The 26,029-nt window shown below is 38.6% G+C and overlaps 1 protein-coding gene across 2 annotated transcripts in view; it reads left to right on the top strand.

The window, feature by feature from the left end:
- Positions 1 to 26,029, top strand: part of WAPL (WAPL cohesin release factor) — an 84,113-nt gene that overhangs the window by 7,394 nt on the left and 50,690 nt on the right. Inside the window, exons 2-3 of one of the 2 annotated variants that reach the window (XM_008060097.2) lie at positions 14,655 to 15,698; positions 19,556 to 19,674. In XM_008060097.2, coding sequence (XP_008058288.1) covers positions 14,655 to 15,698; positions 19,556 to 19,674 — 1,163 coding nt within the window. The remainder of the gene's footprint in view (positions 1 to 14,654; positions 15,699 to 19,555; positions 19,675 to 26,029) is intronic. The other variant, XM_021713401.1, reaches the window with a different exon arrangement.

The following is a 26,029-nucleotide window of genomic DNA, read 5'->3' as shown; positions in this document are numbered from 1 at the left end:
GGTGATCCTTCCTCCTCAGCCTTCCAAGTATCTGGAACTACAGGCGCGCGCTACCAAACCTGGCTAATTTTTAAATTTATTGTAGAGACGAGGTCTTGCCAAGTTGCCCGGGCTGGTCTCGAACCCACGGGTTCAGGCAATCCATTCTCCTCGGCCTCCCAAAGTGTGGAATTACAGACTATACCACCAAGCCTGACCAAGCACTATAATTTTAAATAATTGACCTTGCTTTAAAGCAGAACTTTCTCTCTCTCTTTTTTTTTTTTTTGAATTGGAGTCTTAACTCTGTCACCCAGGCAGACTGGAGTACATACAGTGCAGTCACATGGTCATGGCTACCGCAGCCTTGATCTTCCAGGCTCAGGAGATTCTTGTGCCTCAGCCTTCCAAGTAGCTGGAATTTCAGGCACACGCCACCACACCTAGCTAATTTTTTGATTTATTGTAGAGATGTGGGCTTGGGCAGTCCTCTTGTTTCTACCTCCCAAAGTGCTGGGATTACAGGTTTGAGCCTTTTATTTCTTAAAAAAAGATTTTCTAGCTCGGTGGCTCAGTCTGTAATCCCACGCCTTTGGGAGGCTGAGGTGAGTGGATTGCCTAGCCCGCAGGTTCGAGACCCGCCTGGGCAGCGAGACCTCATCTCTACAATAAATCAAAAAATCAGCCGGGTGTAGTAGCGCGAGCCTGTAATTCCGGCTACTCGGAAGGCTGAGGCGGAAAGGATCGCCGGAGCCCAGCAGGTGGAGGCTGCGGTGGCCGGGAGCGGCCACTGCACTCCAGTCTGGGCGACAGAGTGAGACTCCAACTCAAAAAAAAGATTTTCTGAGTAAAAGGCGGATGATTCTTAAGGTTTGAGCATTAACAAAAGCACAGGAGACTGCTAACAAGTTTCTCCTTAGATCCAGGTTGAATGTCAGCTATGGGGTAATGTATAAACATATTTTCTGCCGTTTAGGAACATTTATTGAGTTCTGCTGGATATGATAAATAGCCAGCTTCAAGCACAATGAAAATACATTTATATAATAACTTTATGCTTTTCAGAGCATTTTCCACATGTATCCTAGACTTTTAGAACTTAAACCCTGATAATACTTCATGCATTTTTCTGGTCCAGTCCTTGTGCCCTCAGGAGGTGGTCCTCACCTTTCCCAGAACCCTGATGGAAGAGATGAAAATTTGCTCATCAGAAGGTATAGGGGATGCCTTCCAACCATCCAGCTATAGTTTAGTGTCTGTGAAAAACGGACTGAGTTCTTGTCTTTTCCATTTTCTAGTGGGGAAGACAGAACAAAGAATAACAAATATACTGAAAATTAAAGAAAAATACAGGGTGGTGTGAGAATGTATAAGGCTTATTTGCCTGGTTTGAGGGTGAGGATGTGTAGGCAAGGCTGACATTTAACTTGAGACCTGTTGGTGCACCGAGAAAGGATAAAAGTGGCAGAACTTGGTGACATGAGTGATGAGGAAGAAGGAGACATCAAGAATGATTCTCAGCTTTGTAATGTGAGCAGCTGAGCAGATGGTAGTGTCGTTTACTGAGGTAGGGAACATTGTGAAGGAAAGTTTATGAGTTTGATTTTGGGGACTTTAGGCTTGTGATATTTGAAATATGTTTAAGTGGCAGATTTACTGGGATAGAGCTGAGATAAGAAATCTTTTATTTATTTATTTTCGAGATGTGGGATACAATTCAGGGTTAGATATATAAACATTAATCATTCAGGTACTCTTGAGATAAGAAATCTTGATTAGCGGTGATGAATTACAAATTAAGTATATAAATGTTATTTGAAAATAAAGGATTAGATAAAGTCAGTAAGGAGAATGCAAGAGGGTAAAATATTGGGACTGTGCTGTGATGAACTAATACCATTAGATGGAGAGAAAAGGGAGAAACTAGAAAAGGAAATTAAATAGGAACAGCTAGAGCAGTTTAAGGGAAATCAAGGAAGTCCTATCTTACAGAAGCCAGTAGAAAAATGTTTCCGAAAAGTTCAACTGAATTGAAATACTACTGCAGTCAATTAAAATGAGGACTGCACAGTAGACATTGGATTTGCAGCTTGGGTTGGAGTGGTCTCAGGAGTGAGGAGATAGGGGTAACAAGTGTTCATTGCTTGTTAAAGATGTTTAAAGGGAGGAGAAGAGAAAGGGCAGCTAGAGGGATATGAGGTATTATGGAAGATTTAATGCATGGGATTCAAAGCAGAGAGTGGTCTTCAGAGAAAAGATGATGCGTTTCCTGGACAGGAAGAAAAATGGGTAAAAATGTAAGCTTAGTGGGAGGATTGAAGACAAAATGGTTGATGACTAAAACACTTCTTTTCCTCCATAAAGTGACAGAAAAGTTCATTTCTTTTTTTTTTTTTTTTTGAGTTGGAGTCTCAGTCTGTTGCCCAGACTGGAGTGCAGTGGCCGCTCCCGGCCACCACAGCCTCAACCTGCTGGGCTCCGGCTATCCTTCCACCTCAGCCTTCCAAGTAGCTGGAACTACAGGTGCACGCTACCATGCCCGGCTGAGAAAAGTTCGTTTCTGAAAGAAATTACAAAGGGCAGGGTAATATGGATTAAGGGGAGCGGGAAAGGGTTCAGACAGAAGTTACTTAAAGTGAGAGAGTGAGATGTCTAAAGAGAAAGTATTTCTGGACATTACTGAGAAATTAGTTGAGGTCATTGTCACTAAAAACGCATGGTTACTAATCTACTCATGTGAGTATTTTTTTTTTTTTAATACCCTCCTTTAGTAGGCCCCGTTTTCTGGAACCTGCACAGAGTACAGAATATTGGATAAGATAATTAGAATTATCCTTGACTGGGCTTGGTGGCTCAGCCTGTAATCCCAGCACTTTGGGAGGTTGAGGCGAGAGGATTGCCTGAGTCCACGGGTTCGAGACTAGCCTGGGTAACTTGGTGAGACTTCGTCTCCACAATAAATCAAAAATTTGCTGGGCGCAGTAGCGTGCACCTGTAGTTCCGCCTACTTGGAAGGCTGAGGCGGAAGGATCACTGAAACCCAGCCACTGCACTCCAGCCTTGGTGATAGAGTAGACTCCAACTCAAAAAAAAAAAAAAAAGAATTATCCTTGATTGACATTTGTCAGACAGCATGTGGAATGTTGAGATAGAGAAGCATGGGAATTTAAGATATTGACCAGAGAGCGATTGAGATGATGGACTGTGGAGCTTAGTGTTTAGCATCTGCCCATGAATAGGTGAAAGGGAGTAGAGGTGCAGTATACTGAGTCTTATTAAATAAGAGTCAAGAAAGGGAGCACTAGAACAAGCAAGTTGGATGGTTGGTAAATTGTAGGTAATCTGATGCTAATATTTAAAAGGTGAAACATTTTGGAACATATGACATACAAGTTTCCAGATGGAACATGGGAGAAGATTGTTGATGATGAGATAAGGTTTGAGAACTGGGAGGCCAGAGCACTGGAATTTGGTGGAATTTCGTATGATAGCAAAACTAGATTCTTAAATGAAGGATGAATAAGAGGTTGTTGGACGAAACGTATTAGAAGATTAGATGGTAACTAGTTAGACGGCATGCCAAAACTCAAGGGGCTTTTATGATAAAGGGTAGGCATTTTATAAGGAGCCTCTGGAAAGTCAGAATGTCAGTGACCCAAAACACATCCTATTTTGATAGATAGTGGGGGGAGGGCTGCGGAATAAAAGTCATCCTTAGTCAAGTGTCGGCTAGGGAAAGAAAGTGATAGAATGAACCCCAGATATATCTATGCTGGGATATGCTGAACACTGAGACCTGGGTACTTGTATGGTTGTTGGTGGTAGAGGATTTATTTGATTAGGAGGTGGGAAAGAAGTACAGATTGATTATGAGTATTAGAGTAGGAAGAAGTAAGTGACAAACTGTTTACATTTTAAAAAATGTATTATTTTTTTCTTTATTTCAATAGCTTCAGGGGGTACAAATATATATTTACACTTTGGGTCCCTATAGAAACATTATGAATATTAAAGAAGATAATTCAGAGTACAGGACAAGTTGTGTTTACATTTTGTATCATAACTCAGAGAAACAGATGGGAGTCATTATGGCTTAGCACCAAATTTTCCTGGAACCGTGTTATCAGCCTTTTTTGTTCACACATTCCCTAAACTGTCTCCCGTTTCATACTTTTTTCCCCCTTTCATATATTTTTAAAGTTTGCATCTTTGTCAGTCAGAATCCCAACTGGAAACAAATGACATGCCCAAATTAGGGTACTAAGAGGAAGATTTATATATAAAAGGGCTATTTACAAAGGCATGGGAGGAATGTAGGGAAACCACAAGAGATGGTGCTCTCTCTTGATTAGTTGCAATGAAGCTGTTATCATTCAGTCGCAAAGGGTCAAGGGATTACCTAACCCATACAGAGGAGGCCACCTTAAGAGAAGCAGTGTCCTTCTGTTGAGAGGCCTGGAAAGAGAAAAATCCTGGAGCCTAACTCTCCTTTCCTCCTTTATCCTACTGAGGCTCCTCATGAATACAACTCAGTGGAAACCTGAGTTTCAGGAAACCTTTTGATACAGGTCAGCCTCCTAGGGCTGAGGTCAGGATGGAGAGTGGACTTGGAAGGACAAATGGAAGATAGCTGGTGCACTATCTAAGGAAAAAAAGTAAAAATCTAGAGAACTGCCTGCAGTTATGTAATCACTACACCACCGTTGAGATATAGAATGTTTTCATCACTCTGTAAAGTTACTTCATGCTTCTTTGTGGTCAGTTCCTTTCTCCCACCTCCAACCCCTTGCATTCACTGATCTATTTTCTGTCCCTATAATTTTATCTTTTTTATTTTATTTATTTTATTTTAAGGTTTTTGAGTTGAAGTCTCACTCTTGCCCAGGCTGGAGTGCAGTGGCATGCTCATGGCCACTGTAGTCTTGACCTGCTGGGCTCAGGTGATCCTTCTGCCTCAGCCTTCCAAGTAGCTGGAACTACAAGCATGCGTCAACATGCTCGACTAATTTTTTGATTTACTGTAGAGACAGGGTCTCGCCATGTTGCTCAGGCTGGTCTTGAACCCCTGAGCCCAGGCAGTCCTCTCACCTCTGCTTCTCAAGTGCTAGAATTATAGGCATGAGCCACCAGCCTGGCCAGTTTTATCTTTTCGAAATGTCATATACGTTGTACAGTGTATAGTCTTTTAAATATTGCTTCTTTCATTTAGCATAGTGCTTTTGTTTTTATTTTTATTTCTTATTTTTATGTTTTTTTGAGTCAGACTCTGTCACTCAGGCAGGAGTGCAGTGGCATGATCTCGGCCACTGCAGCCTCAACCTGCTGGACTCAGACTTCTACCTCAGCCTTTCAAGTAGCTGGGACTATGGGCACGTACCACCATGCCTGGGTTGTTTTTTTATTTATTGTAGAAATGAGGTCTCGTCTTGTTTAGACTGGTGTCAAACTCCTGAGCTTAGGCACTTCTCTTGCCTCGGCCTCTGAAAGTGTTGAGGTTACAGGTGTGAGCCACCACACCCAGCCCTTATTTTTTATTTTTATTATGTATGTATTTTTTGAGTTGAGTTTTCCTTCTGTTACCCAGGCTGGAGTGCAGTGGTACAAACATGGTTAATTGCAACCTCAACCTCAGGATTGCCTGAGCCCAGGGATTTGAGACCAGCCTAGGCACCTTGATGAGACCTCGTCTCTACAATAAATTAAAAAAAAATTAGTCAGATGTGGGAGCATGTGCCTGTAGTTCTGCTGAGCCAGAAGGATTGCCTGAGCCCAGCAGATCAAGGCTGTGGTGACTGTGAGCGTGCCACTGCACCTCCAGCCTGGTTTGTGCGCCTGTAGTTCGGTTACTTGGACAGGATGAGACTCCAACTCAAAAAAAAAAAAAAAAAGAATGTCACATGTTGTTGCATATATCAGTAGTTCATTTCTTTTTATTTCTGAGCAGTATTCTGTTGTGTTGTATGTATCACATTCCATTCCCTAGTTGAAGGCTATTTGGGTTGTTTCCAGTTTGCGACATTGTGAATGAAACTGCTATAAACATTCATTTTTAAGTTTTTGTATGTCATCATTTCTCTTGAGTAATTACCTAGGTGTGGGATTGCTCGTCATGAAAATATTCATCTCAAATTTAAGTGCTTGTAAAGAATATAATTTCCTGTAAATACTGGCATTTAAAAAATAAAACCTGTAAGTTAGACATCATAGTCATTTCTTTTAACATTTTTATCTTGTAAATAATAAAATAGCCGTGCTCAGTGGCTCAGCTTGTAATCCTGTGCTTTGGGAGGCTGAGGTGAGTGGATTGCCTGAGCCCGCAGGTTCGAGACCCGCCTGGGCAACTTGGCGAGACTTCATCTCTACCATAAATCAAAAAATTAGCCAGGCGTGGTAGCGTGCACCTGTAGTTCGGCTACTTGGAAGGCTGAGGCGGAAGGATCGCCGGAGCCCAGCAGGTTGAGGCTGCAGTGGCCAGGCGTGGCCAGTGCACTCTAGTCTGGGCGACAGAGTAAGACTCCAACTCAATAATAATAATAATAATAATAATAAAACAGATACAGAAAGCCATACAACATGTCTAGCATAATGAATTATTAGAAGAGCAACACTCTTGTAACCACCACCTAGGTTAAGAAATAGAATTGAATTGTGCCAGTCACTTCAGAAGCTTTTCCTTGCATCCCTTCCGCCTTCCTTACCCTCAAAGTAGCTATTTGTCTTTTTCCATAATTACTTTCATGCTTGCAAATGCCATAATTACTTGCTGTTCACTTTCATATGTTAAAAAAAATACAAGAACAAGCTCTTCTTTAATAGCCAGAATATTTATACTGCTTCTTTTTCTTTTTGGTGCCACTTCCCCATCAGTATTTTATCCTAATGAATATAGTATTTATGTGTAGTCTTTTATTTTATGTTTTTATTTTTATTTTTCGAGTTGGAGTCTCACTCTGTCACCCAGACTGGAGTGCAGTGGCTGCTCCCGGCCACTGTAGCCTCGACCTGCTGGGCTCCGGCGATCCTTCCGCCTCAGCCTTCCAAATAGTTGGAACTACAGGCGTGCACTACCACACCTGGCTAATTTTTTTGATTTATTGTAGAGATGAGGTCTCGCCAAGTTGCCCAGGCGGGTCTCGAACCCGCGGGCTCAGGCAATCCACTCACCTCAGCCTCCCAAAGGTGCAGGATTATAGGCTGAGCCACTGAGCCCACCTTATCTTTTATTTTTGAATCGGAATCTCACTCTGTCGCCCAGGCTGGATTGTAGTGGCACAATTTTGGCTACTGCAGTCTTGACCTGCTGGGCTCAGGTGATCCTTCTGCCTTAGCCTTCCAAGTAGCTGGAACTACAGCTGGAAACTACTACATACCTGGCTAGTTTTTTTTATTTATTGTAGAGAGTAGATCTCGCCAAGTTGCCCAGGCTGGTCTTGAACCCCTGGGCTCAGGCAGTCCTCTTGCCCCCACTTCCCAAAGTGCTGGAATTATAGGCGTGAGCCACTGTGCTGGCTATATATGCATTTACATTTAAACTCTTGGAAATATTCTGTGACTATAATGCTCTAAACTATTAAAAAATGATGCTACATTATGACTGTAATTATTAGTGCATAATTGATCAAATAATATGAATGCTATACATATTAAAAGATAAAGTTTATTGGAAATGTGCATTAAAGTGATGGGTGGGGTTTTTTCACTTGATATTTATGTGGATGAATATTATTGTTAGAATAAGGAAAGATTTTGGAATAAAAAGTTTTGGGATTGATTTTCTTCGTTTTTTCTTTTTTTTTTTTTTTTTTTTTGGTTAACGGAGTCTCACTGTGTTGCCCAAGCTAGAGTGCAGTGGCTATTAACAAGCATGATCATAGCTCATTGTAGCCTCAAATTCCTGGCCTTAAGATATGCTCCTGCTTCAACCTCCTGAGTACCTGGGTAGCTAGTGCACATTATTGTACTCAGTTTATTTCTATTTTTTGATACATGTAAATGTTGAGAAACCATCTATTGACAAAATAAGATAAAAATAGAAAGTTTTATTCTAACAGTTTCTATTATTTGGATAAAGCATGAGGTAATAATCATCACAAATTTATTTTAATAATGAATCAGTTTATTAGATCGCTTCAGTTTTGTAGAAAGCAGTCAATTGGAAACCACCTGACAGGCAAAGGATTTGTTACCCAGATATGAGTCACTTAATTATGAAGCACAGATACCAACAATCTGTTCACATTATTTCTTTATAGGTTATGCCAGAGTTGGGGACATGTACTATAGTAAGATTAGGGACAGGTGATCAATATGCCATTGTTTGTAATGTGGGAGGGAGTGATTGATCGATCCCAGGTGAGTTGACAAATCAGTTTTTGGACCAGAGCGCATTCAGAAGTTAGGGATTTAGAAATAAATTACCTTAAAGCATTATTGTACCTGTGTATGTTTTGGAAGGTCTTTTTGTACCTCCAGGGATATGTGTATCTAGTTTGAATAGTTAATTGCCACCTGAAATGGAAGCCCAAGGCCTACTGGTTGAATGCTGGGATTTGTGGTATAGTTACTGTCTTCCTGATGCAAGGGTGGGGCAGAGATAGACAGCTTAAGGAGGGGGCCACAGGGAGCAAACAAGCTTCTTGGGTACAGCTAAGCCAGGGCAGTTGGCCGTAAGGCTTTGTTGAGGGTAAGAGGAGGTTGCTTGAACTTGGACTGTTCTGTGTATTGAGTCTAGCTGGGTAGTACTTTTGAAATAGTTTTTAGTTTACTGTTTTATCTTTAAAATTGCATGTAAATTTTGTGTTTTATAGGTATGCTTTATAAAATATAAAAATGCTTTGATTAGCTATTGAACAGCTTCAGGGTACTTTTTACCTTTCAAATCTTTGATTAAAGATTTGATTCACTTAAGAAGATGTGCCATGTTTTTCCTGTGCCATTTTAGGTACCTCTGAAAAATGGCCACATGCCTTTGTTGACAGTGAAAAGTCAATTTCCTTTCACCAAACAAATGCTGTTAACGATTTCTTACATATCTTTTCACAATTTTTCCTATGCACAGCAAACTTATTTATGTATATGTTCTTTAAAAGCACAAATGAGAGAGTGCGAGTGAGTGTGTGTGTGTTAGTGTGTGTGTGTGCGTGTGTGTGCGTGTGTGTGTGTGTGTGTGTGTATGTGTGTGTGTGTGTGTGTGTGTAGTGTATTATGCTTTTAAAAACACTTAAAGAGGCTGGGTGCAGTGGCTCAGCTTGTCATCCCAGCACTTTGGGAGGCCAAGGCAAAAGGATTGCCTGAGCCTGGGGGTTTGAAACCAGCCTGGGCAACTTGGTGAGACCTTGTCTCTAAAATAAATCAAAGAATAAGCTGGGCATTGTAGCTCGCACCTGTAGTTCCAGCTACTTGGAAAGCTGAGGTGGAGGCCAGTAGGTCGAGCCTGTGGTGGCTGTGAGCATGCCACTGTACTCCACCCTGGGCGACAGAGTGAGACTCCAACTCAAAAACAACAACAACAAAAAACACTTAAAATCTTTAAGATGTATACTTACCAATATTTATAGCTCTACCTTGTCCTTTTTAGCAATTTCATACTTTTTCATTGTCTGGATGTACTATAAAAGTCTTGTGGATATTTTGGCTATTTCTAGTCTTTTGCTGTTACAAATAAATGCTGCGTTTAACTTTTAAAAAATGTCTTTGGGCATGCTCTCACATGTCTCAATATAGTGGTAGGAGATGTTTCTAGAACTGACATTGAAAGAGCATATCCATTTAAATTTTCAGTTGATATTGTTGAATTTTCCACTAGCAGTGTGACTTATTTTTTCCCCTTGGCATTATCTTCCTACTATCAAACTTTGAACTTCGTCTATTTAAAAGGTAGAAAAATGTCTCATTTATTTTTTGTGTTTAATTTTTTCACTTTAGGATGTGCACCACTTTTATTTTTAAAATATTGTATTTGCACATAGTTCAATATGGTGTTGGTTAAAAACTTCCCTCCCAGTTCTTTTTTCCAGGTGCCCCAATTCTCTCTGGAATTACCATTTACTGTTATTTATTTCAGCCTTTCTGATATATGCTGTGCACATACAAGCAGTATAAGAAGTTAAAAATGTGTGTATGTACATGTGTATACTTGTGTGTTTATTTAAATTCACAATATTATAACATGCTGTTTTTTATCTTACTCTTTCACCTAATATATCTTAGAGATAATTCTACATCGGTATCTTAACAGTTTTCTTTTTGTTCCTCTCCTTTCCCTTTGAAAAAATACTGTCACGTTGTCGATTTTTATATATGCTATAAATTGCTTAGCCAGTTCCTTGTTGATATCAGACTTTCGGGTTGCTTTTAGTGTGTGTGTGTGTTTTTAATAAGTTGCTTTATTTTTTGGAGAATAACTTTGTAACCGTCAACCAGTAATTTAAACCTTCTGTTTCTCATCTGTGGAATGAGATACAGGCTTACATTTCCTTCTCTGAAACCTTTGGGTCAGATGTGTTTTCGAATTTAGAATTATTTTGGAATTTGGAAAGTTTACATTAACATTACTATTAGGATCTGAAGTGGTGCTCTCTAATCAAAGACTGTTCAGAAAAATAAAATATCATTGTTAAGTGGGGTAAATACTATAAATAGCCTCACTTCAGTTGCAGTAAGATTTTGCTTCAAAATGTGTGAGAAACCTTTTATTATTTAGAACTTTTTGGTTGTTGTAATTGTGGATAAGGGATTATGAACTTGTATTAGTATCTACCCAGTTGACAGTATTGGTGGCTATCGAATCAATTGAATTAACAGATAGAGAATATTTAGAGCAGTACGGCACATACTGAGGACTTAATAAGTATAAATATAGTTCAACTTAGTTTTACTTTGAATTTTAATTGTGAATGAAAGTGAGTATCTTTTCATAAGTTATTTAATTCACTTATAGTTTTTTAAAATGAATTGTTCCTAGCTTCATTCTCTACTGTGACATTGGGCTTATTGATGATGTTTAGGGATTCCTGATATATTAAGGTTTAGCCTTTTGCATTTCCCTAATAACTATTGATGGGCATTTTTTCTGTGTGTATTTGATGTCAGTATAATTTTTTTGGTGATATCTGCTCAAATTTTTGGTCATTTCTAATTGAGTTATTTTCTTGTTGAACTTTAAGAGCTCTTATATATTCTGGATACAAGTCTTTTATTGGATATCTTTTTTTTTTTTTTAGTTGAAATCTCACTTTGTTGTCCAGGCTATAGTGCAGTGGCATGCTCACGGCCATCCCAGCGTTGGCACACTGGGCTCTGGCGCTCCTTCTGCTTCAGCCTTCCATGTAGCCGGAACTACAGGCGCACATTACCGTGCCCGGCTAATTTTTTATTTTATTGTAGAGATAAGGTCTCGCCAAGTTCCCCGGGCTGGTCTAGAACACACGGGCTCAAGCAATCCACTTGCCTCAGTTTCCCAAAGTGCTGGGATTATAGGCTGAACCACCAAACCCAGCCTATTGGATATCTTTATTGCAGATATTTTCTTCAAGTCTGTGACTTGCCATTGCCATCTCTTAACTGTTTTTTATAGAGCCTAAGTTATTAATTTTAAGTCCCATTTTATCACATGTTCTGTGACAAAGGAGCGTTCTTCTTCCTAGGCCTCCCCTTTTTGGGACAGGTCTAATTGATCTTTAATGCTCTTACTCATCCTTTTTTGTTTGTTTTGCTCTGTCACTCAGCCTGGAGTGCAGTGGGCAGTGACATGATCGTAGCTCACTGCAGCCACGAACTCCTGGAGTCAAGCGATCTTCCTGCCTCAGCTTCCCTAAGTGCTGACTTTACAGGCGTGTGCCATTGTGCCTGTCCTCAATTTTTATGATTTCTTTGAATTGGGATGATTTCTTCACATTGAATAAGTTTATTCTCTCTTTTCATGACACTCTGATAAGGCAGCTTTATGCAATGGCAGCTTCCCCTGCCCCCCCATTAAATCTTTTAGTTACTTGAGCTGTATTTTATGGGTTACGGTCCCTGAAGCCACTTTCTATCATCTGTACAGACTTCTTAGAAGTCGTAGACTTTGTTTAAATTTAGTCCTCAGCTAGAATAATTTTCTGACCAAAGGAAAATTAAATAAAATGAGCCGGGCTCTGTGGCTCAGCCTGTAATCCCGCACCTCTGGGAGGCTGAGGTGAGTGGATGAGTGGATTGCCTGAGCCCGCGGGTTTGAGACCCGCCTGGGCAGCGAGACTTCATCTCTACAGTAAACCAAAAAATCAGCCGGGCATGGTAGCACATGCCTGTAATTCTGGCTACTTGGAAGTCTGAGGTGGAAGGATTGCCGGAGCCCAGCAGGTCGAGGCTGCGGTGGCCGGGACTGGCCACTGCACTCCAACCTGGGTGACAGAGCGAGACTCCAACTCAAAAATAAAAAAATAAAATAAAATAAATAAAAAAATAAAATAAAATCTATTAAAAAAAGATATAAAATTAAATTTTAAAAATTTAGTCCTCAGTACATCATGTGATAAACACTTGCTGTTTGCACTAGATTTTTAACTACTTCATCTGGACCTGTTCTATTAATGTGGATTTATATGGGTTTATCTGCTCTATTATTTCAATTCTTAGCAGCCACCACTAGAGGTAGTTTAATGTAATATAGCTTGTTATGGGTCTTTTTATGAAATTTCTTTTGGCTGTTGGTGTCACTGGCAACCTTTGCAATTACTTGCCTCTCTGGACCTCTTTTCCTTATCTATGTAATGATTGCTCATGAGAAGTAAAATGAAGTGCCTTCACTTGCTTATACGAAGGGTGAAGGAAGTACATATGTTTGCGTGTATAGACTAGCATACAGATATACAAATGTATATATCTCTGTGTGTATGTTAATATATATCTCCAACTTCAATAAACATCAATTCATAGCCAGTTTTGCTTCATTTTTATCCCCATCAAAGCAAATTGTTTCCTGCTTTTTGCTTTCATAAACAATACAAACTCTAAAAATATATATACACATATTTATTTAACAGATAAGGTTACTATGTACTATTGTTAAACTTTTAGGTACTTAATATGTAAATTTGGCAGCTTTTAATTCTTATATATTTTTGAGACAGGATCTCACTCTGTTACCCAGGCTGGAGTGCAATGGCTTGATCATAGCTCACTGTAGCCTTAACCTCCTGAGCTTAGCAGTCCTCCTACCGCATCCTCTTGAGTAGCTGGGACTACAGGTGTGTGCCACTGTACCCGGCCAGTTATTATTATTACTATTGTTTTGTAGAGATTGAGTCTTGGTATGTGTCCAGGCTAGTCTTGAACTCCTGCACTCAAGCAGTCCTTCTGCCTTGGCCTCCCAGAGTGCTGGGATTACTACAGGTGTGAGCCACCGTGCTTGGTCTTTTGGTTTAGCTTTTGAATAGACAACTTATACACAGTATACAATTCAATAAGTATGAAAGAAATTTTTTCCCTTATTCGTTAGTCATTCCCATCTCTAAGAGCTTCCATAGCTATACACAATATAGAGCTCCCTGATTCTTTTTAACGATTACATAGTATTCATGTGTGTGGTTGTAGGATAATTCAGTTTGTTTTTATTGATTGGTGTTTGTATTGTTTATGAAAGCAAAAAGCAGGAACCAATGTTGTAGTCAGTTTCTTTGTTATTTCATGCTCAGGGGAAGTTATTTGTGGAGTAAATATTTGTAAATAAAACTGCTGGCTTCAAGGGTAAGTCCATTTCTTTGACAGGTATGTTTTTAATTTTAAAATATATTACCAAATCTTAACCTGTTAAATTACATTTAAACCCATTGGATAGCATTAAAGATTATGAATCTGTATTTGATGGCTTATCAATTGAGATTTGTAAATAGCTTTTCTTAATGTATGTGCATTTTTTAAAAGTAATTTTAGTGTTTGACATACAGTAAACATTTTGCCAGTGGTTTTCTACTAATAAGTGCTGAAACAATTAATCATAATACTAGCTGGAATTATATTTCTGTCTCTCATTTGGAAAGGTAAAAAAATGTTTCTAGTGATAAAAATAGAAGGCAACAAATGAATTTCTCAAGTACAATATGAATAGGCAGGCTGCAATTTACTAATGGCTGATATGCATGAACAGCCACTGTTAGTCACCTAACCTAGGTATCTTGAGGTTATATGGCTTTTAGGATTAGAAAAAGGATCAGAAACCTGTGGACAGGTTTCTAGATGGAAACTAGCATGTCAAATGGGCAGCCCTATCCCAGATAAATACAAACACTGCTGCCAGGTAATTGTGTTAAAATGGTTTAGGTTTTACTAAATAATTTTTAATTTTAGCATCATTATTCGAAAAGCCCATAATATCCCTGAGAACGTTTGGCTTAATCATTTACATGTCATTCTGAATTGATTAAATTGCTTAACATTGCTGAAATTTCTTGTGAGAAGTTTAGGGTAACAATTTTAAGGGACTTGGATACCTGGGGAAAGGTCACTAGAAGACATTAAAGCTATACTGAAAAGGTAGAAGAGGAGATATCTGCTATATAAACATTAATTTCTTCACAATTTAAAATTATTGCAGTTGTTTGGAGATTGATTCTCTGCTTTTAATTAGTTAAATATTCCTGTTATTTGTTAATTTTTATATTGATGCCACTCATGTTTTTGACTTTATTTTATAGATAAAGTGGAGAATTTTCATGAGGAACATGAAAAGAATAGTCATCATATCCACAAAAATGCTGAAGACAGTAACAAGAAACCTAGTACAGAAACTGTGGTGGCTTCTGGATACAAAGCTGATGAAATCAAGGAATCAAATGAGACTTGGAACTCCCAGTTTGGGAAAAGGTCAGAATCACCATCAGAAATATCTCCAATCAAGGGATCCGTAAGAACTGGTTTATATGAATGGGATAATGATTTAGAAGATATCAGATCAGAAGATTGTATTTTAAGTTTGGATAGTGATCCCCTTTTGGAGATGAAGGATGAGGATTTAAAAAATCGATTGGAAAATCTGAATGAAGCCATTGAAGAAGACATTGTACAAAGTGTTCTTAGGCCAACTAACTGTAGGACGTACTGTAGGGCCAATAAAGCAAAATCCTCACAAGGAGCATCAAATTTTGATAAGCTAATGGATGGCACCAGTCAGGCTTTAGCCAAAGTAAACAGTGAATCAAGTAAAGATGGCCTGAATCAGGCAAAGAGAGGTGGTGTAAGTTGTGGGACCAGTTTTAGAGGGACGGTTGGACGGACTAGAGATTATACTGTTTTACATCCATCTTGCTTGTCAGTTTGTAATGTTACTATACAGGATACTATGGAACGCAGCATGGATGAATTCACTGCATCCACTCCTGCAGATTTGGGAGAAGCTGGTCGTCTCAGAAAAAAGGCAGATATTGCAACTTCTAAGACCACTACTAGATTTCGACCTAGTAATACTAAGTCCAAAAAGGATGTTAAACTTGAATTTTTTGGTTTTGAAGATCATGATGAGACAGGAGGTGATGAAGGAGGTTCTGGAAGTTCTAATTACAAAATTAAATATTTTGGCTTTGATGATCTCAGTGAAAGTGAAGATGATGATGATGATGACTGTCAAGTGGAAAGAAAGACAAGCAAAAAAAGAACTAAAACAGCTCCATCACCCTCTTTGCAGCTTCCCCCAGAAAGCAATGATAATTCCCAAGACAGTCAGTCTAGTACTAATAATACAGGTAAGAATTTTAAAAAAATTTTAATGAGTACAGTAGTTCCTCCCTTATCCTCAGTTTTACTTTTAGTGGTTTCTGTTACCTAATGCCAACCATGGTCTGAAGATAGGTGAGTAAGTACAATACAATAAAATTGAGAGAGACCACAGTCACATAACTTTTATTAACAGTGTACTGTTACAATTTTGTTTTTGATTATTGTTGCTCTCTTACTCTGCCTAATTTATAAATTAAACTTTATCATAGGTATGTATGTATATGAACTGCATAGTATATACAGGGTTTGGTGTTCTACCTGTAATTCCGGCATCTACTAGGGTCTTGGCACGCATCCCTTGTGGATAATCAGGGACTATTTTAAATGTCTTTTTCAGGGTTATATCAATAGCTACGTAGTTTCTTTCTATATACTTAGTTTTAGCTTGTTATATTTAGTTTTAATGAGAGTATCTGTTTAGAACCATAAATTACCTTATCCAAAGGTATAGCATTTTAAATGTTAATGATCAGGTCCCAAGTTGTAAGAAACTAAATTGTAGATTAGAGAGTCTTCATATGTGTATTTTAGTTTCAACCATTACCAGGCTTAGTGCGGTGGCTCACACCTCCTGGGCTCAAGCAGTTCTCCTGTCTTTGTCTCTCAAAGTGCTGGGATTACAGGCATGAGCCACTGTGCGTGTCCACATACTGTCTCTTAAAAAAAAAAAATTCAACCATTAGCACTTGAAAATTTTTAAGTGTAAGTGTATGTGTATATGGGGTAGGGATACCAAACATCTTGATGTTTCCATTTGGAAAATTCAAATGCAGTGGAGACGGTTAGATTTTGGACATTTAAAATTATACTGATAATAGATGGTTATAATGAGGAAAATACTAGAAGTTTAAAAGTAATAAAAACCTATTATTGTTGGCTTAAAATTAATAAACATTCAGAACATTCTCAAACCCTTTTAAGTTGGTTTAATACAATTGAAAAGTGCTAGGTGAGTATGTACTCACTAATAACCATGAAAATTTGTGTCAAGGTAGTAGATCCAGTAATGACTAGAGGTCCTCAAGGAGTTCAGTCTCTACTGTGAGAGACAAACAAAAGAAATAGGTTAGCTCTACTATAATTAAGACATTACCTGACAGGGGCTTTCTGAAGTGGATTGACTGTCCAGTGAGGAAGAATATGTGAAAGTCTCTGGATTATAAGGTTTCTTAAGCAAATACAGTTTTTCAGGATTGGTTTATGTGAAATAATGCTTTTGTCCTGATAGGGTTGTAGAAATGTCATTGTGATAAAATAGAATTATAATAGTATTCTTAGATTCTCTTTTACAGTGCAACTTATACTTAAGACTACTTACCGTTTTGCTGTATTTGGACTAAAAATAGCTTTGCTAGATTGGGATCATTCTTATCTTAAAAACTAGAGATATACAGGAGTACTCCTATGGCCTCATCTCCACTCACCACAGCAAGGAAAAAAAAACTCTTCCAATATCTTCTTGAATCTTTCTGGGGAAGAGAAGTTTGCAGCAGCCTTGCTATGGTCACTTAGCATCTGGCTGGACAGAACAACTTTGTAGTTACTTTCTCAGGAGAATGATAAATACTGCTATATATTACCTGAGATCTTGTCTTGCTGCAGTTTACTTAGCTCTTATACTAACCTTGGTAGAAGTTATTTTAATTTGGGGTTGAAAAATCTGTGGCTGAAATTTACATCTTGGGCTAAAACATTTTAAACTTTTTTTTTTTTTTTTTTGGATTCAGGGTCTCACTCTGTTGCCCAGGCTGTATGTAGTGACACGATCACTGCAGCCTCAACCTCCTGGGCTCAGATGATCCTCCCACTTCAGCCTCCTGAATAGCTGGGACTACAGAAATGTGTCATCACACCCAGCTAATTTTTTTAATTCTTTTGTGGAGATGAGGTCTGGCAGTGTTGCCCAGATTGGTCTTAAACTCATGGGTTCCAGCAATTCTCCCACCTTGACCTCCCAAAGTGCTGGGATTATAGGCGTGAGCTAGCACACCTGACCAAAACTTTTCAAACTTTGTGAAATTAGACTACTTTTCAGAAATTTTAAATAGATACTAGATAGCATTTGAAAATTAGAACTTGTCGGGCTCGGTGGCTCAGCCTATAATCCCGCGCCTTGGGAGGCTGAGGTGAGTGAATTGCTGAGCCCGCGGGTTCGAGACCTACCTGGGCAACTTGGTGAGACCTCATCTCTACAATAAATAAATAAAAAAATTAGCCGGGTGTGGTAGTACGCGCCTGTAGTTCCAGCTACTTGGAAGGCTGAGGCGGAAGGATTGCCGGAGCCCAGCAGGTCGAGGCTGCGGTGGCCGAGAGCAGCCACTTCACTCCAGTCTGGGCGACAGAGTGAGACTCAAACTCAAAAAAAAAAAAGAAGAAAAAGAAAAAAAAAGAAAATTAGAATTCATTTGGTTAAATATACTCAAAGTTGGAATTTGAGTCTTCATGTAGTATGTTAAACAGCAAACATTTTTAAGAGTTGGGATAGAGAAAAATCTTCTTTTGTTTGTTTTAAAAAAGTAGAGGCTGGAAATCTTTTGTTTGTTTTTTTAAAAAAGTAGAGACTGGGTGCTGTGACTCACACCTGTAATCCCAGCACTTTGGGAGGTGGAGGTGAGAGAATTGCCTGAGCCCACAGGTTCGAGACCAGCCTGGGTAACTTGGCGAGACCTCATCTCTACAAAAATAAAAAATAAATTATTGGACATGGTGGCACGTACCTGTAGTTCCAGCTGCTTGGAAGGCTGAGGTGGAAGGATTGCCTGAGCTTAGCAGTTTGAGGCTGCGGTGGCCGTGAATGTGTCACTGCACTCTAGCTTGGGTGAGACTCTGACTCAAAAAAATTTTTTTTTAACCATTTGGGAAGAATCTAATTATTTTGTTAGTTTTGTGTGAAGACCCACAAATCATTGACCTATGTTATACTAGGTCATTTTATATCTCTTGCCAAGGATAACTACCCTCTTATTTTGTTTTGTTGTTTTATTTATTTATTTATTTTTAATTTTAATTTTAATTTTTTTTTTTTTCTGAGTTGGAGTCTCACTCTGTCACCCAGACTGGAGTGCAGTGGCTGCTCCCGGCCACCACAGCCTCGACCTGCTGGGCTCCGGCGATCCTTCCGTCTCAACCTTCCGAGTAGCCGGAATTACAGGCACGCGCTACCACCCCCTGCTAATGTTTTGATTTATTGTAGAGATGAGGTCTCGCCTGCCCAGGCGGGTCTCGAACCCGTGGGCTCAGGCAATCTACTCATCTGAGCCTCCCAAAGGCGCGGGATTATAGGCTGAGCCACCGAACCCAGCTTGTTTTGTTGTTTTAAATGAAGGCTTTGTGGATGCAAGCAGGCATTTATTAAAGATCAACCTTATTTTTAATGGATTTAAAACATAGGAAAATGTTAAAGGTAGATACCACCTGATATTTTTGGTGTGGTATAATCTAGACTATATTAGTGTCAGTGTCCACAGATATCCAGCAATGATAGGGTCTATGAAGTAAGAAAATTATTTTGGAAAATATTTGATTTTTGACATTTATACAAAATAAGGCTAGAACACATACACAGCAATCAGTTTTATAATTTTCTCTTAGGGTAGGAATAAGCAGAGAGTGAAAATGGGAGATGAAATTTACTATTGTTACGAGTATTTTGTCATCTCTCGGTGGTTTTTTCCCTTTATTTTTACCCTACTTTTATTTATGTGTGTGTATGTATGTGTGTGTGTGTGTATATATATGTACACATACATGTATATATATATATGAGTCTTGTCTGGTAGATAGTTTGAAGTATTAGTTAAACTAGTTTTGATTACTATTTCAGAAAACTTGGATTTTACAGAGGACTTGCCTGGTGTGCCTGAAAGTGTAAAGAAACCCATAAATAAACAAGGAGATAAATCAAAGGAAAATACCAGAAAGATATTTAGTGGCCCCAAACGGGTAAGTAAAACACTATCAGTGATTTTTATTATTATTATTGGAGGGCTCAACTCATTATTTATTTATTTGAAAATTACTAGTAAACATAGCAAATGTCTTTCAAAGGACATATATAAGTAGTTTTTTTCAAGCTTTGCAAACATTTTTTTAAAAAAGTGTTGTAAAATATACATAATACTTATTTAGCCATTCTAAAGTGTACAAGTTAATGGCATTAAATATTTTCATGGTGTTATATAATCATTACCATTATCTATACCCAAAACCTTTCTTCTTTTTTTTGAGTCTGAGTCTCGCTCTGTTTACTCAGGCTGGAGTGCAGTGGCACGATTATGGCCACCACAGCCTCGACTTTTTGGGCTCAGGTGTTCCTTCCGCTTCAGCCTTCCAAGTAGCTGGGTCTACAGTGTGTGCTACCATGCCTGGCTAATTTTTTTTAATTTATTGTAAAGATGAGGTCTTGTCATGTTGCCCAGGCTAGTCTCAAACTCCTGGGCTCAGGCAGTCATCTTGCCTGGACCTCCTGAACCACCGCACCCGGCCTCCTTTTTATGCCCAACAGAAACTGTACCCATTAAACAATAATTCCCTTTTTTCTCTTTCCTCACCATTAGTAAACAGTATTCTGTTTTCTATCTCCAGGAATGTGCTTTTTCTGAGTAATATAGAATCATGTAATATTTATCCTTCTGTGTCTGACTTCTTTCACTAAGCATAATGATTCTAAGGTCCATCTATGTTTTAGCATATGTCAAAATTTCATTCTTTTTTATGGCTGAATAATACTCCATTGTGTGTAAGATATTCATAGAAACGTACACATATCTCTCACATTTTGTTTATTTATCTAAAGATGGACACTGATTGTTTTCAGCTTTTGACTATTGTAAGTAATGCGGCTATGAATGTTGGCATACAAATATATCTGTTTGAGTCTGCTTTGAGTTCTTTTGATACCTAGGAGAGGATTTCCTGGGTCATATGGTAGGTCAGTAACTTTTTGAGGACCTGCCAAACTGTTTTCAAGGGTATATGCACATTTTATATTGTCACCAGCAATGTATGAGTCCAGTTTCTTCAAATCCTCATATGGATTTGCCGACATCATTTTTTGTTTTTTTTCTTTTGATAATAACTATCCTAATGGATGATAAGTGGTATCTTATTGTGGTTTGATTTACATTTCCCTAATGATTAGTAATGTTAAGCATCTTTTTATATGCTTATTGGCTATTTTGTATATCTTTGGAGAAATGTCTGTTTAAGTTCCTTGCTCAGTTTTGAATTGAGTTTTTAGTTGTTGAGTTGTAGGAGTATTTTTTATATTCTGTATATTAATCCTTGATCAGTTATGTGATTTGTAAATATTTTCTTCCATTTTGGTTGTTATTCACTTTCTTGATATTATCCTTTGATGCAAAAAAGTTTTTAACTTTGATGAAGTCTAGTTTATCTTTTATATATATATATATATATATTTTAAAGATGTGGGGTACAATTCAGGATTAGGTATACAAGTGTTACAGGTAAGGTTTGGGTCTGCCTTTGGTCCCCAACTTTTTTTTTTCTTTTGTTGCCAGTGGTTTTAGTGTTATATCCAAGAAACTGTTGCCAAATTCAGTGTCATGTAGCTTTTCCCCTGTTTTTTTCCCTAAAACTTTTATAGTGTTAGGTCTTTTTAAAAAAATTTTTTTTTGAGTTGGAGTCTCACTCTGTCACCCAGACTGGAGTGCAGTGGCCGCTCCTGGCCACCGCAGCCTCAACCTGCTGGGCTCTGGCGATCCTTCCACCTCAGCCTTCCAAGTAGCTGGAACTACAGGCACGCGCTACCACGCCCGGCTAATTTTTTGATTTATTGTAGAGATGAGGTCTCGCCAAGTTGCCCAGGCGGGTCTCGAACCCGCGGGCTCAGGCAGTTCACTCACCTCAGCCTCCCAAAGGTGTGGGATTACAGGCTGAGCCACCGAGCCCGGCATGTTTGGTTCTTTGAGCTATTTTGAATTAATTTCTGTATAGGTAAGGTTAGGGTTCAACTTCATTCTTAAGCATTCTGTAATATTATATGGTTCTATTAATGTAAGCTACTCAGAAAAAGTACGTTCCTGGTGACAGAAAATAGAATTGTTTTAACTAATGGTGGGAAAACACCAAAAGGGAGTTATTATTCAATGGGTGCAGTTTCTGGTGGGGTTAATAAAAAGACTTTGGGACCAGGTACAGTGACATTTTTATGCTGGCATGGTCCAGCATAGGTATTGAGAATGATTTGTTTGACTTGACATTTTTGTAAAAAAATAATTCCTCTACTTAAATAGTCTACTGTAGTGTTTTGTTATTGAAAGTTACAGTTAGAGGTTGTCAACACTTTTTTTCTTTTTTTTTTTGAGTTGGAGTCTCACTCTGTCACCCAGACTGGACCTGCTGGGCTCCAGCGATCCTTCCACCTCAGCATTCCAAGTAGCTGGCACTACAGGCACGCGCTACCATGCCCGGCTAAATTTTTTATTTATTGTAGAGATAAGGTCTCGCCAATTTGCCCAGGCAGGTCTCGAACCCATGGGCTCAGGCAATCCACTCACTCACCTAAGCCTCCCAAAGCGCGGGATTACAGGCTGAGCCACTGAGCCCGGCTCTTTTTTTCTTTTTTTGAATTGGGATCTCACTCTGTCACCCAGGCTAGAGTGCAGTGGCATGATCATAGCTTTCCACAACCTCAACCTCCTGGACTTAGGCGACCCTTTCACCTCAGCCTCCCGAGTAGCTGGAACTACAGCTGTGTGCCGCCATGCCCAGCTAATTTTTGGATTTTTTGCAGAGATGAGATCTTGTTATGTTGTCTAGGCTGGTCTCAAACTCTTGGGCTCAAGTAGTTCTCTTGCCTGGGACTCCCTAGTTGCTGGAATTATAGGCATGAGCCATGGCACCCAACTTCAACACCTTGTAGATTGAGTTGTTTTTAAGTAACTAAAAAATAAATATGTTCATTTTTATGGCCTTTTTTTTTCTTTTTGAAATCTGTATAAAGAGCCCATTGGTGATCTTTTCAAAGTAATTGTGCTATATTTTTGTACTCCTGGATGCTTAGGTGAGGCTTTTAGTTTGTATAGTGTGTATTCATTTCCATAACATCATATATTCCTTTTTTTTGCTGTCAGAACCATGCCAGTAACCTTTTATACTATTACATTAAAATCTGTTGCTCTGCCTTGCATTTTGCGTTAGTATTTGCCCATACATATTTTGTGACATCTTACTTTAGTCATTTGAAAAATATGGCTTACACTGAGTTATGCCGGTTTTTCAAATGCTAACACATTATGTTATGGAGTATCAAAAAATTGCATTAATATTACTGCCAACCTCAGATAAGTTGATAAGTATTGGGAAGCCCATCAGGTTCAAAGTGTTAGATATAAGTTAAAATCGTAGTTTCTTCCTTGAGAGTTCACTTTTTTTTTATTGGAAGCAAATAATTAAAGGAAAACAACTTGCAGCAAAAGATGCACTTTGATCATGTTAGAGGAAATGTCTTATAGTTTGTCAGTTTTTCAAATAAAGAATGATCCAGAAAAAAGTAGCTAGTGCACAACTTAGTGCTTTTTTCTTTTATATAAATCAGTATACTTTGTATGCAGCAGAAGTGTTTTATGCATACTTGTCACACAGACTAATCAGTGTATTCAGGGGTATACTTAATAAAATTAATAATTTTTATTCCTTCATTAAGGGTTTTAAGTGAAACTGGCATTTTACTTTTTGACTACATAATATATGACAGTGAAGAATTTACTAGCATAGTTCAGAGGCCCTTGATTCATGCAAAGGCATCAACAAGTTTTACCCACCTTGCTTTTGCACTCTTCATACAAATGTTAACACAGTGAAAAGGGCAAATAACTTCTTACTGTAATTATGAAAATAGTTTTTGCCTTTGTAGACATTCTGAAAGCATCTTGTGGGTCTTTTGGAGGGTCTGTGGACCACACTTTGAGAACTGCTGATCTATAACATTCTGCTTTATTCTCCTCCTTCTAACATTTTATTATGAAAACATTGAAAATGTGAAAGGGCAGTACAATGAATACCCATATTCCTAGATCGAGTTCTAGTTAACATTTTTTATTTTTTGGTCAGAACCTCCCTCTGACACTTGGACTAGAGTGCAGTGGCACGATCATGGCTCAGTGCAGCTGCGGTTTCTTGGCCTCAGTTGATCCTCCTCAGCCTTCCAGATATCTGGGACTACAGGTGTGTCTCTCACCATGCCTGACTGTTTTTCTTTTTTTTTTTGTAGAGGTAAGGTAATATCTTGGTATGTTAACCCAGGCTGGTCTTGAACTTCTGGGCTCAAGCAGCCCTCCCTCCTCGGCCTCCCAAAGTGCTGGGTTTATAAATATGAGCCACCATGCCCAGCCTTTTCAGTTAACATTTTGCCATAATTGCACACAATAGTCTTCTCACTTTATCCTCTGGGTTTTATAATATGTATGTCTTGTGTAGTATATAACATATTTATCATATTAAAAAATATGTGCTGTCTTATTTGAAAGTAAGTTGTTGTAAGTTGCAAGCATTTCTTTAAAAAGACAATCTCATACCTAACTGTGGTTATATGATAGTAACACTTAAGAAAATTAACAGGAGAATGGGATTGGTAGTTGAGGGAAATTGCCAGGGGAGGGAGGGGCACACCTTATCAACAAGGGTACCTGCATAATGAACATTTGTATACCTAACCCTGAATTATACCCCACATCTTTTTTATTATTATTATTATTATTTTTTTTAGTTGGAGTCTCACTCTGTCACACAGACTGGAGTGTAGTAGCCACTCCTGGCCACTGCTGGGCTCCGGCGATGCTTCCGCCTCAGCCTTCCAATAGCTGGAACTACAGGCGCGCGCTACCATGTCCGGCTAATTTTTTGATTTATTGTAGAGATGAGGTCTCGCCAAGTTGCCCAGGCGGGTCTCGAACCTGCGGGCTCAGTCAATCCACTCACCTCAGCCTCTCAAAGCGCGGGATTACAGACTGAGCCACCGAGCCTGGCTGTACCCCACATCTTTAAGATTAAGAAAACAAAAATAAAATTAATAACAATTCTTTGATACAATCTGATATTCAGGCTGTACTCAGTTTTTCTCATCTTCAAAATATTGTTTAGTATGTTTTTTCCCAGACCATAGTTATTTAGTTGTTATGTCTCTTTTAGTCTTGAACTCGTTTTAAAAAAAATTCCCCCCTTGGAACTGATTTTTTTCTTTTTTCTTTGAGTCAGGCCCCAGCTTTGTTGCCCAGGCTAGAGTGCAGTGGCACGATCATGGCTGATGCAGCCTCAGACTCCTGAGTTCAAGTGGTCCTCCTACCTCTCAGCCTTCTGAATAGTTGGGACTATAGGTGTGTACCACCATGCTAGCTAATTTGTGTGTGTGTGTGTGTGTGTGTTTATTTTTTTATTTTTGTTTTTTAGAGATGAGGTCTTGCTATTTTTCCCAGGCTTATCTCGAATTTCTGGGCTCAAGCAGTCCTCCTGCCTTGGCCTCTCAGAATGCTGGGATTACAGGCATGGGCCACAGTACCAGGCAATACTGATTGATTTTTTTTTTAAAGATATTTGTTTTATAGAATGTTGTACTTTCAGAATTTACATGATTGTTTCTTTATGATCATCTAACTTGTTATTTCATTATATTAAAGTAGTATAGTGTCATAGGACGCTGGAAGTTAAGTCTAGAAGCTTGATTAGATTCAGATTAAACAGTTTTTGGCAAGAATACTTGAATGGTTATATTGTGTATATTGCTTTACATCAGAAACTACATAATGCTTGGCTATCACTCTTAATGTTGTTTGAGTATGTAGTTAAAGGTTGTAATTACCAGCTTTCTCCAAAATAAAGGCACATGTTTCCTTTTATCATTTAATTAGTAAGTTAGCTCCAGAGTACTAGTTTGGTATCACGTAAATGTCCTATTCTTCATTATTGTCTTAATTCATCATTTTAGTGTCCATTGTTGAGCTTTGCCTAAATCACTTATTACACTGAGTTGTAGAATGGTAGGTTTTCTAATTGTTAATTTCTCCCACATTTAATAACTGGAATTCTATAAAGAGAACCCTTCGTCCCTCTCTTCCCCTCCTTTCCTCAGCCATCTTTCTCTCCCGACTTCCTCATCACTATAGATTGGATAGCTTTTACATGTTACATAATGTTTTTACTTGTTGAAATTATGCTAACGGAAATTAAACCAGACACAGAATATTACTGCATGGTGTCATTCGTCAAATCCATAAAAAAGTTGAATACATAGAAACACACAGAATGGTGGCTATCAGGGGTGGGGAGGAGGAGGAAA

The sequence above is a fragment of the Carlito syrichta genome, unplaced genomic scaffold (assembly GCF_000164805.1).
Source record: "Carlito syrichta isolate Samal-C Ts95f unplaced genomic scaffold, Tarsius_syrichta-2.0.1 Scaffold304516, whole genome shotgun sequence".
Lineage (NCBI taxonomy): Eukaryota > Metazoa > Chordata > Mammalia > Primates > Tarsiidae > Carlito > Carlito syrichta.
The sequence above is the reverse complement of the archived record's forward strand: the minus strand, read 5'-3'. Positions and strand labels throughout refer to the sequence as shown.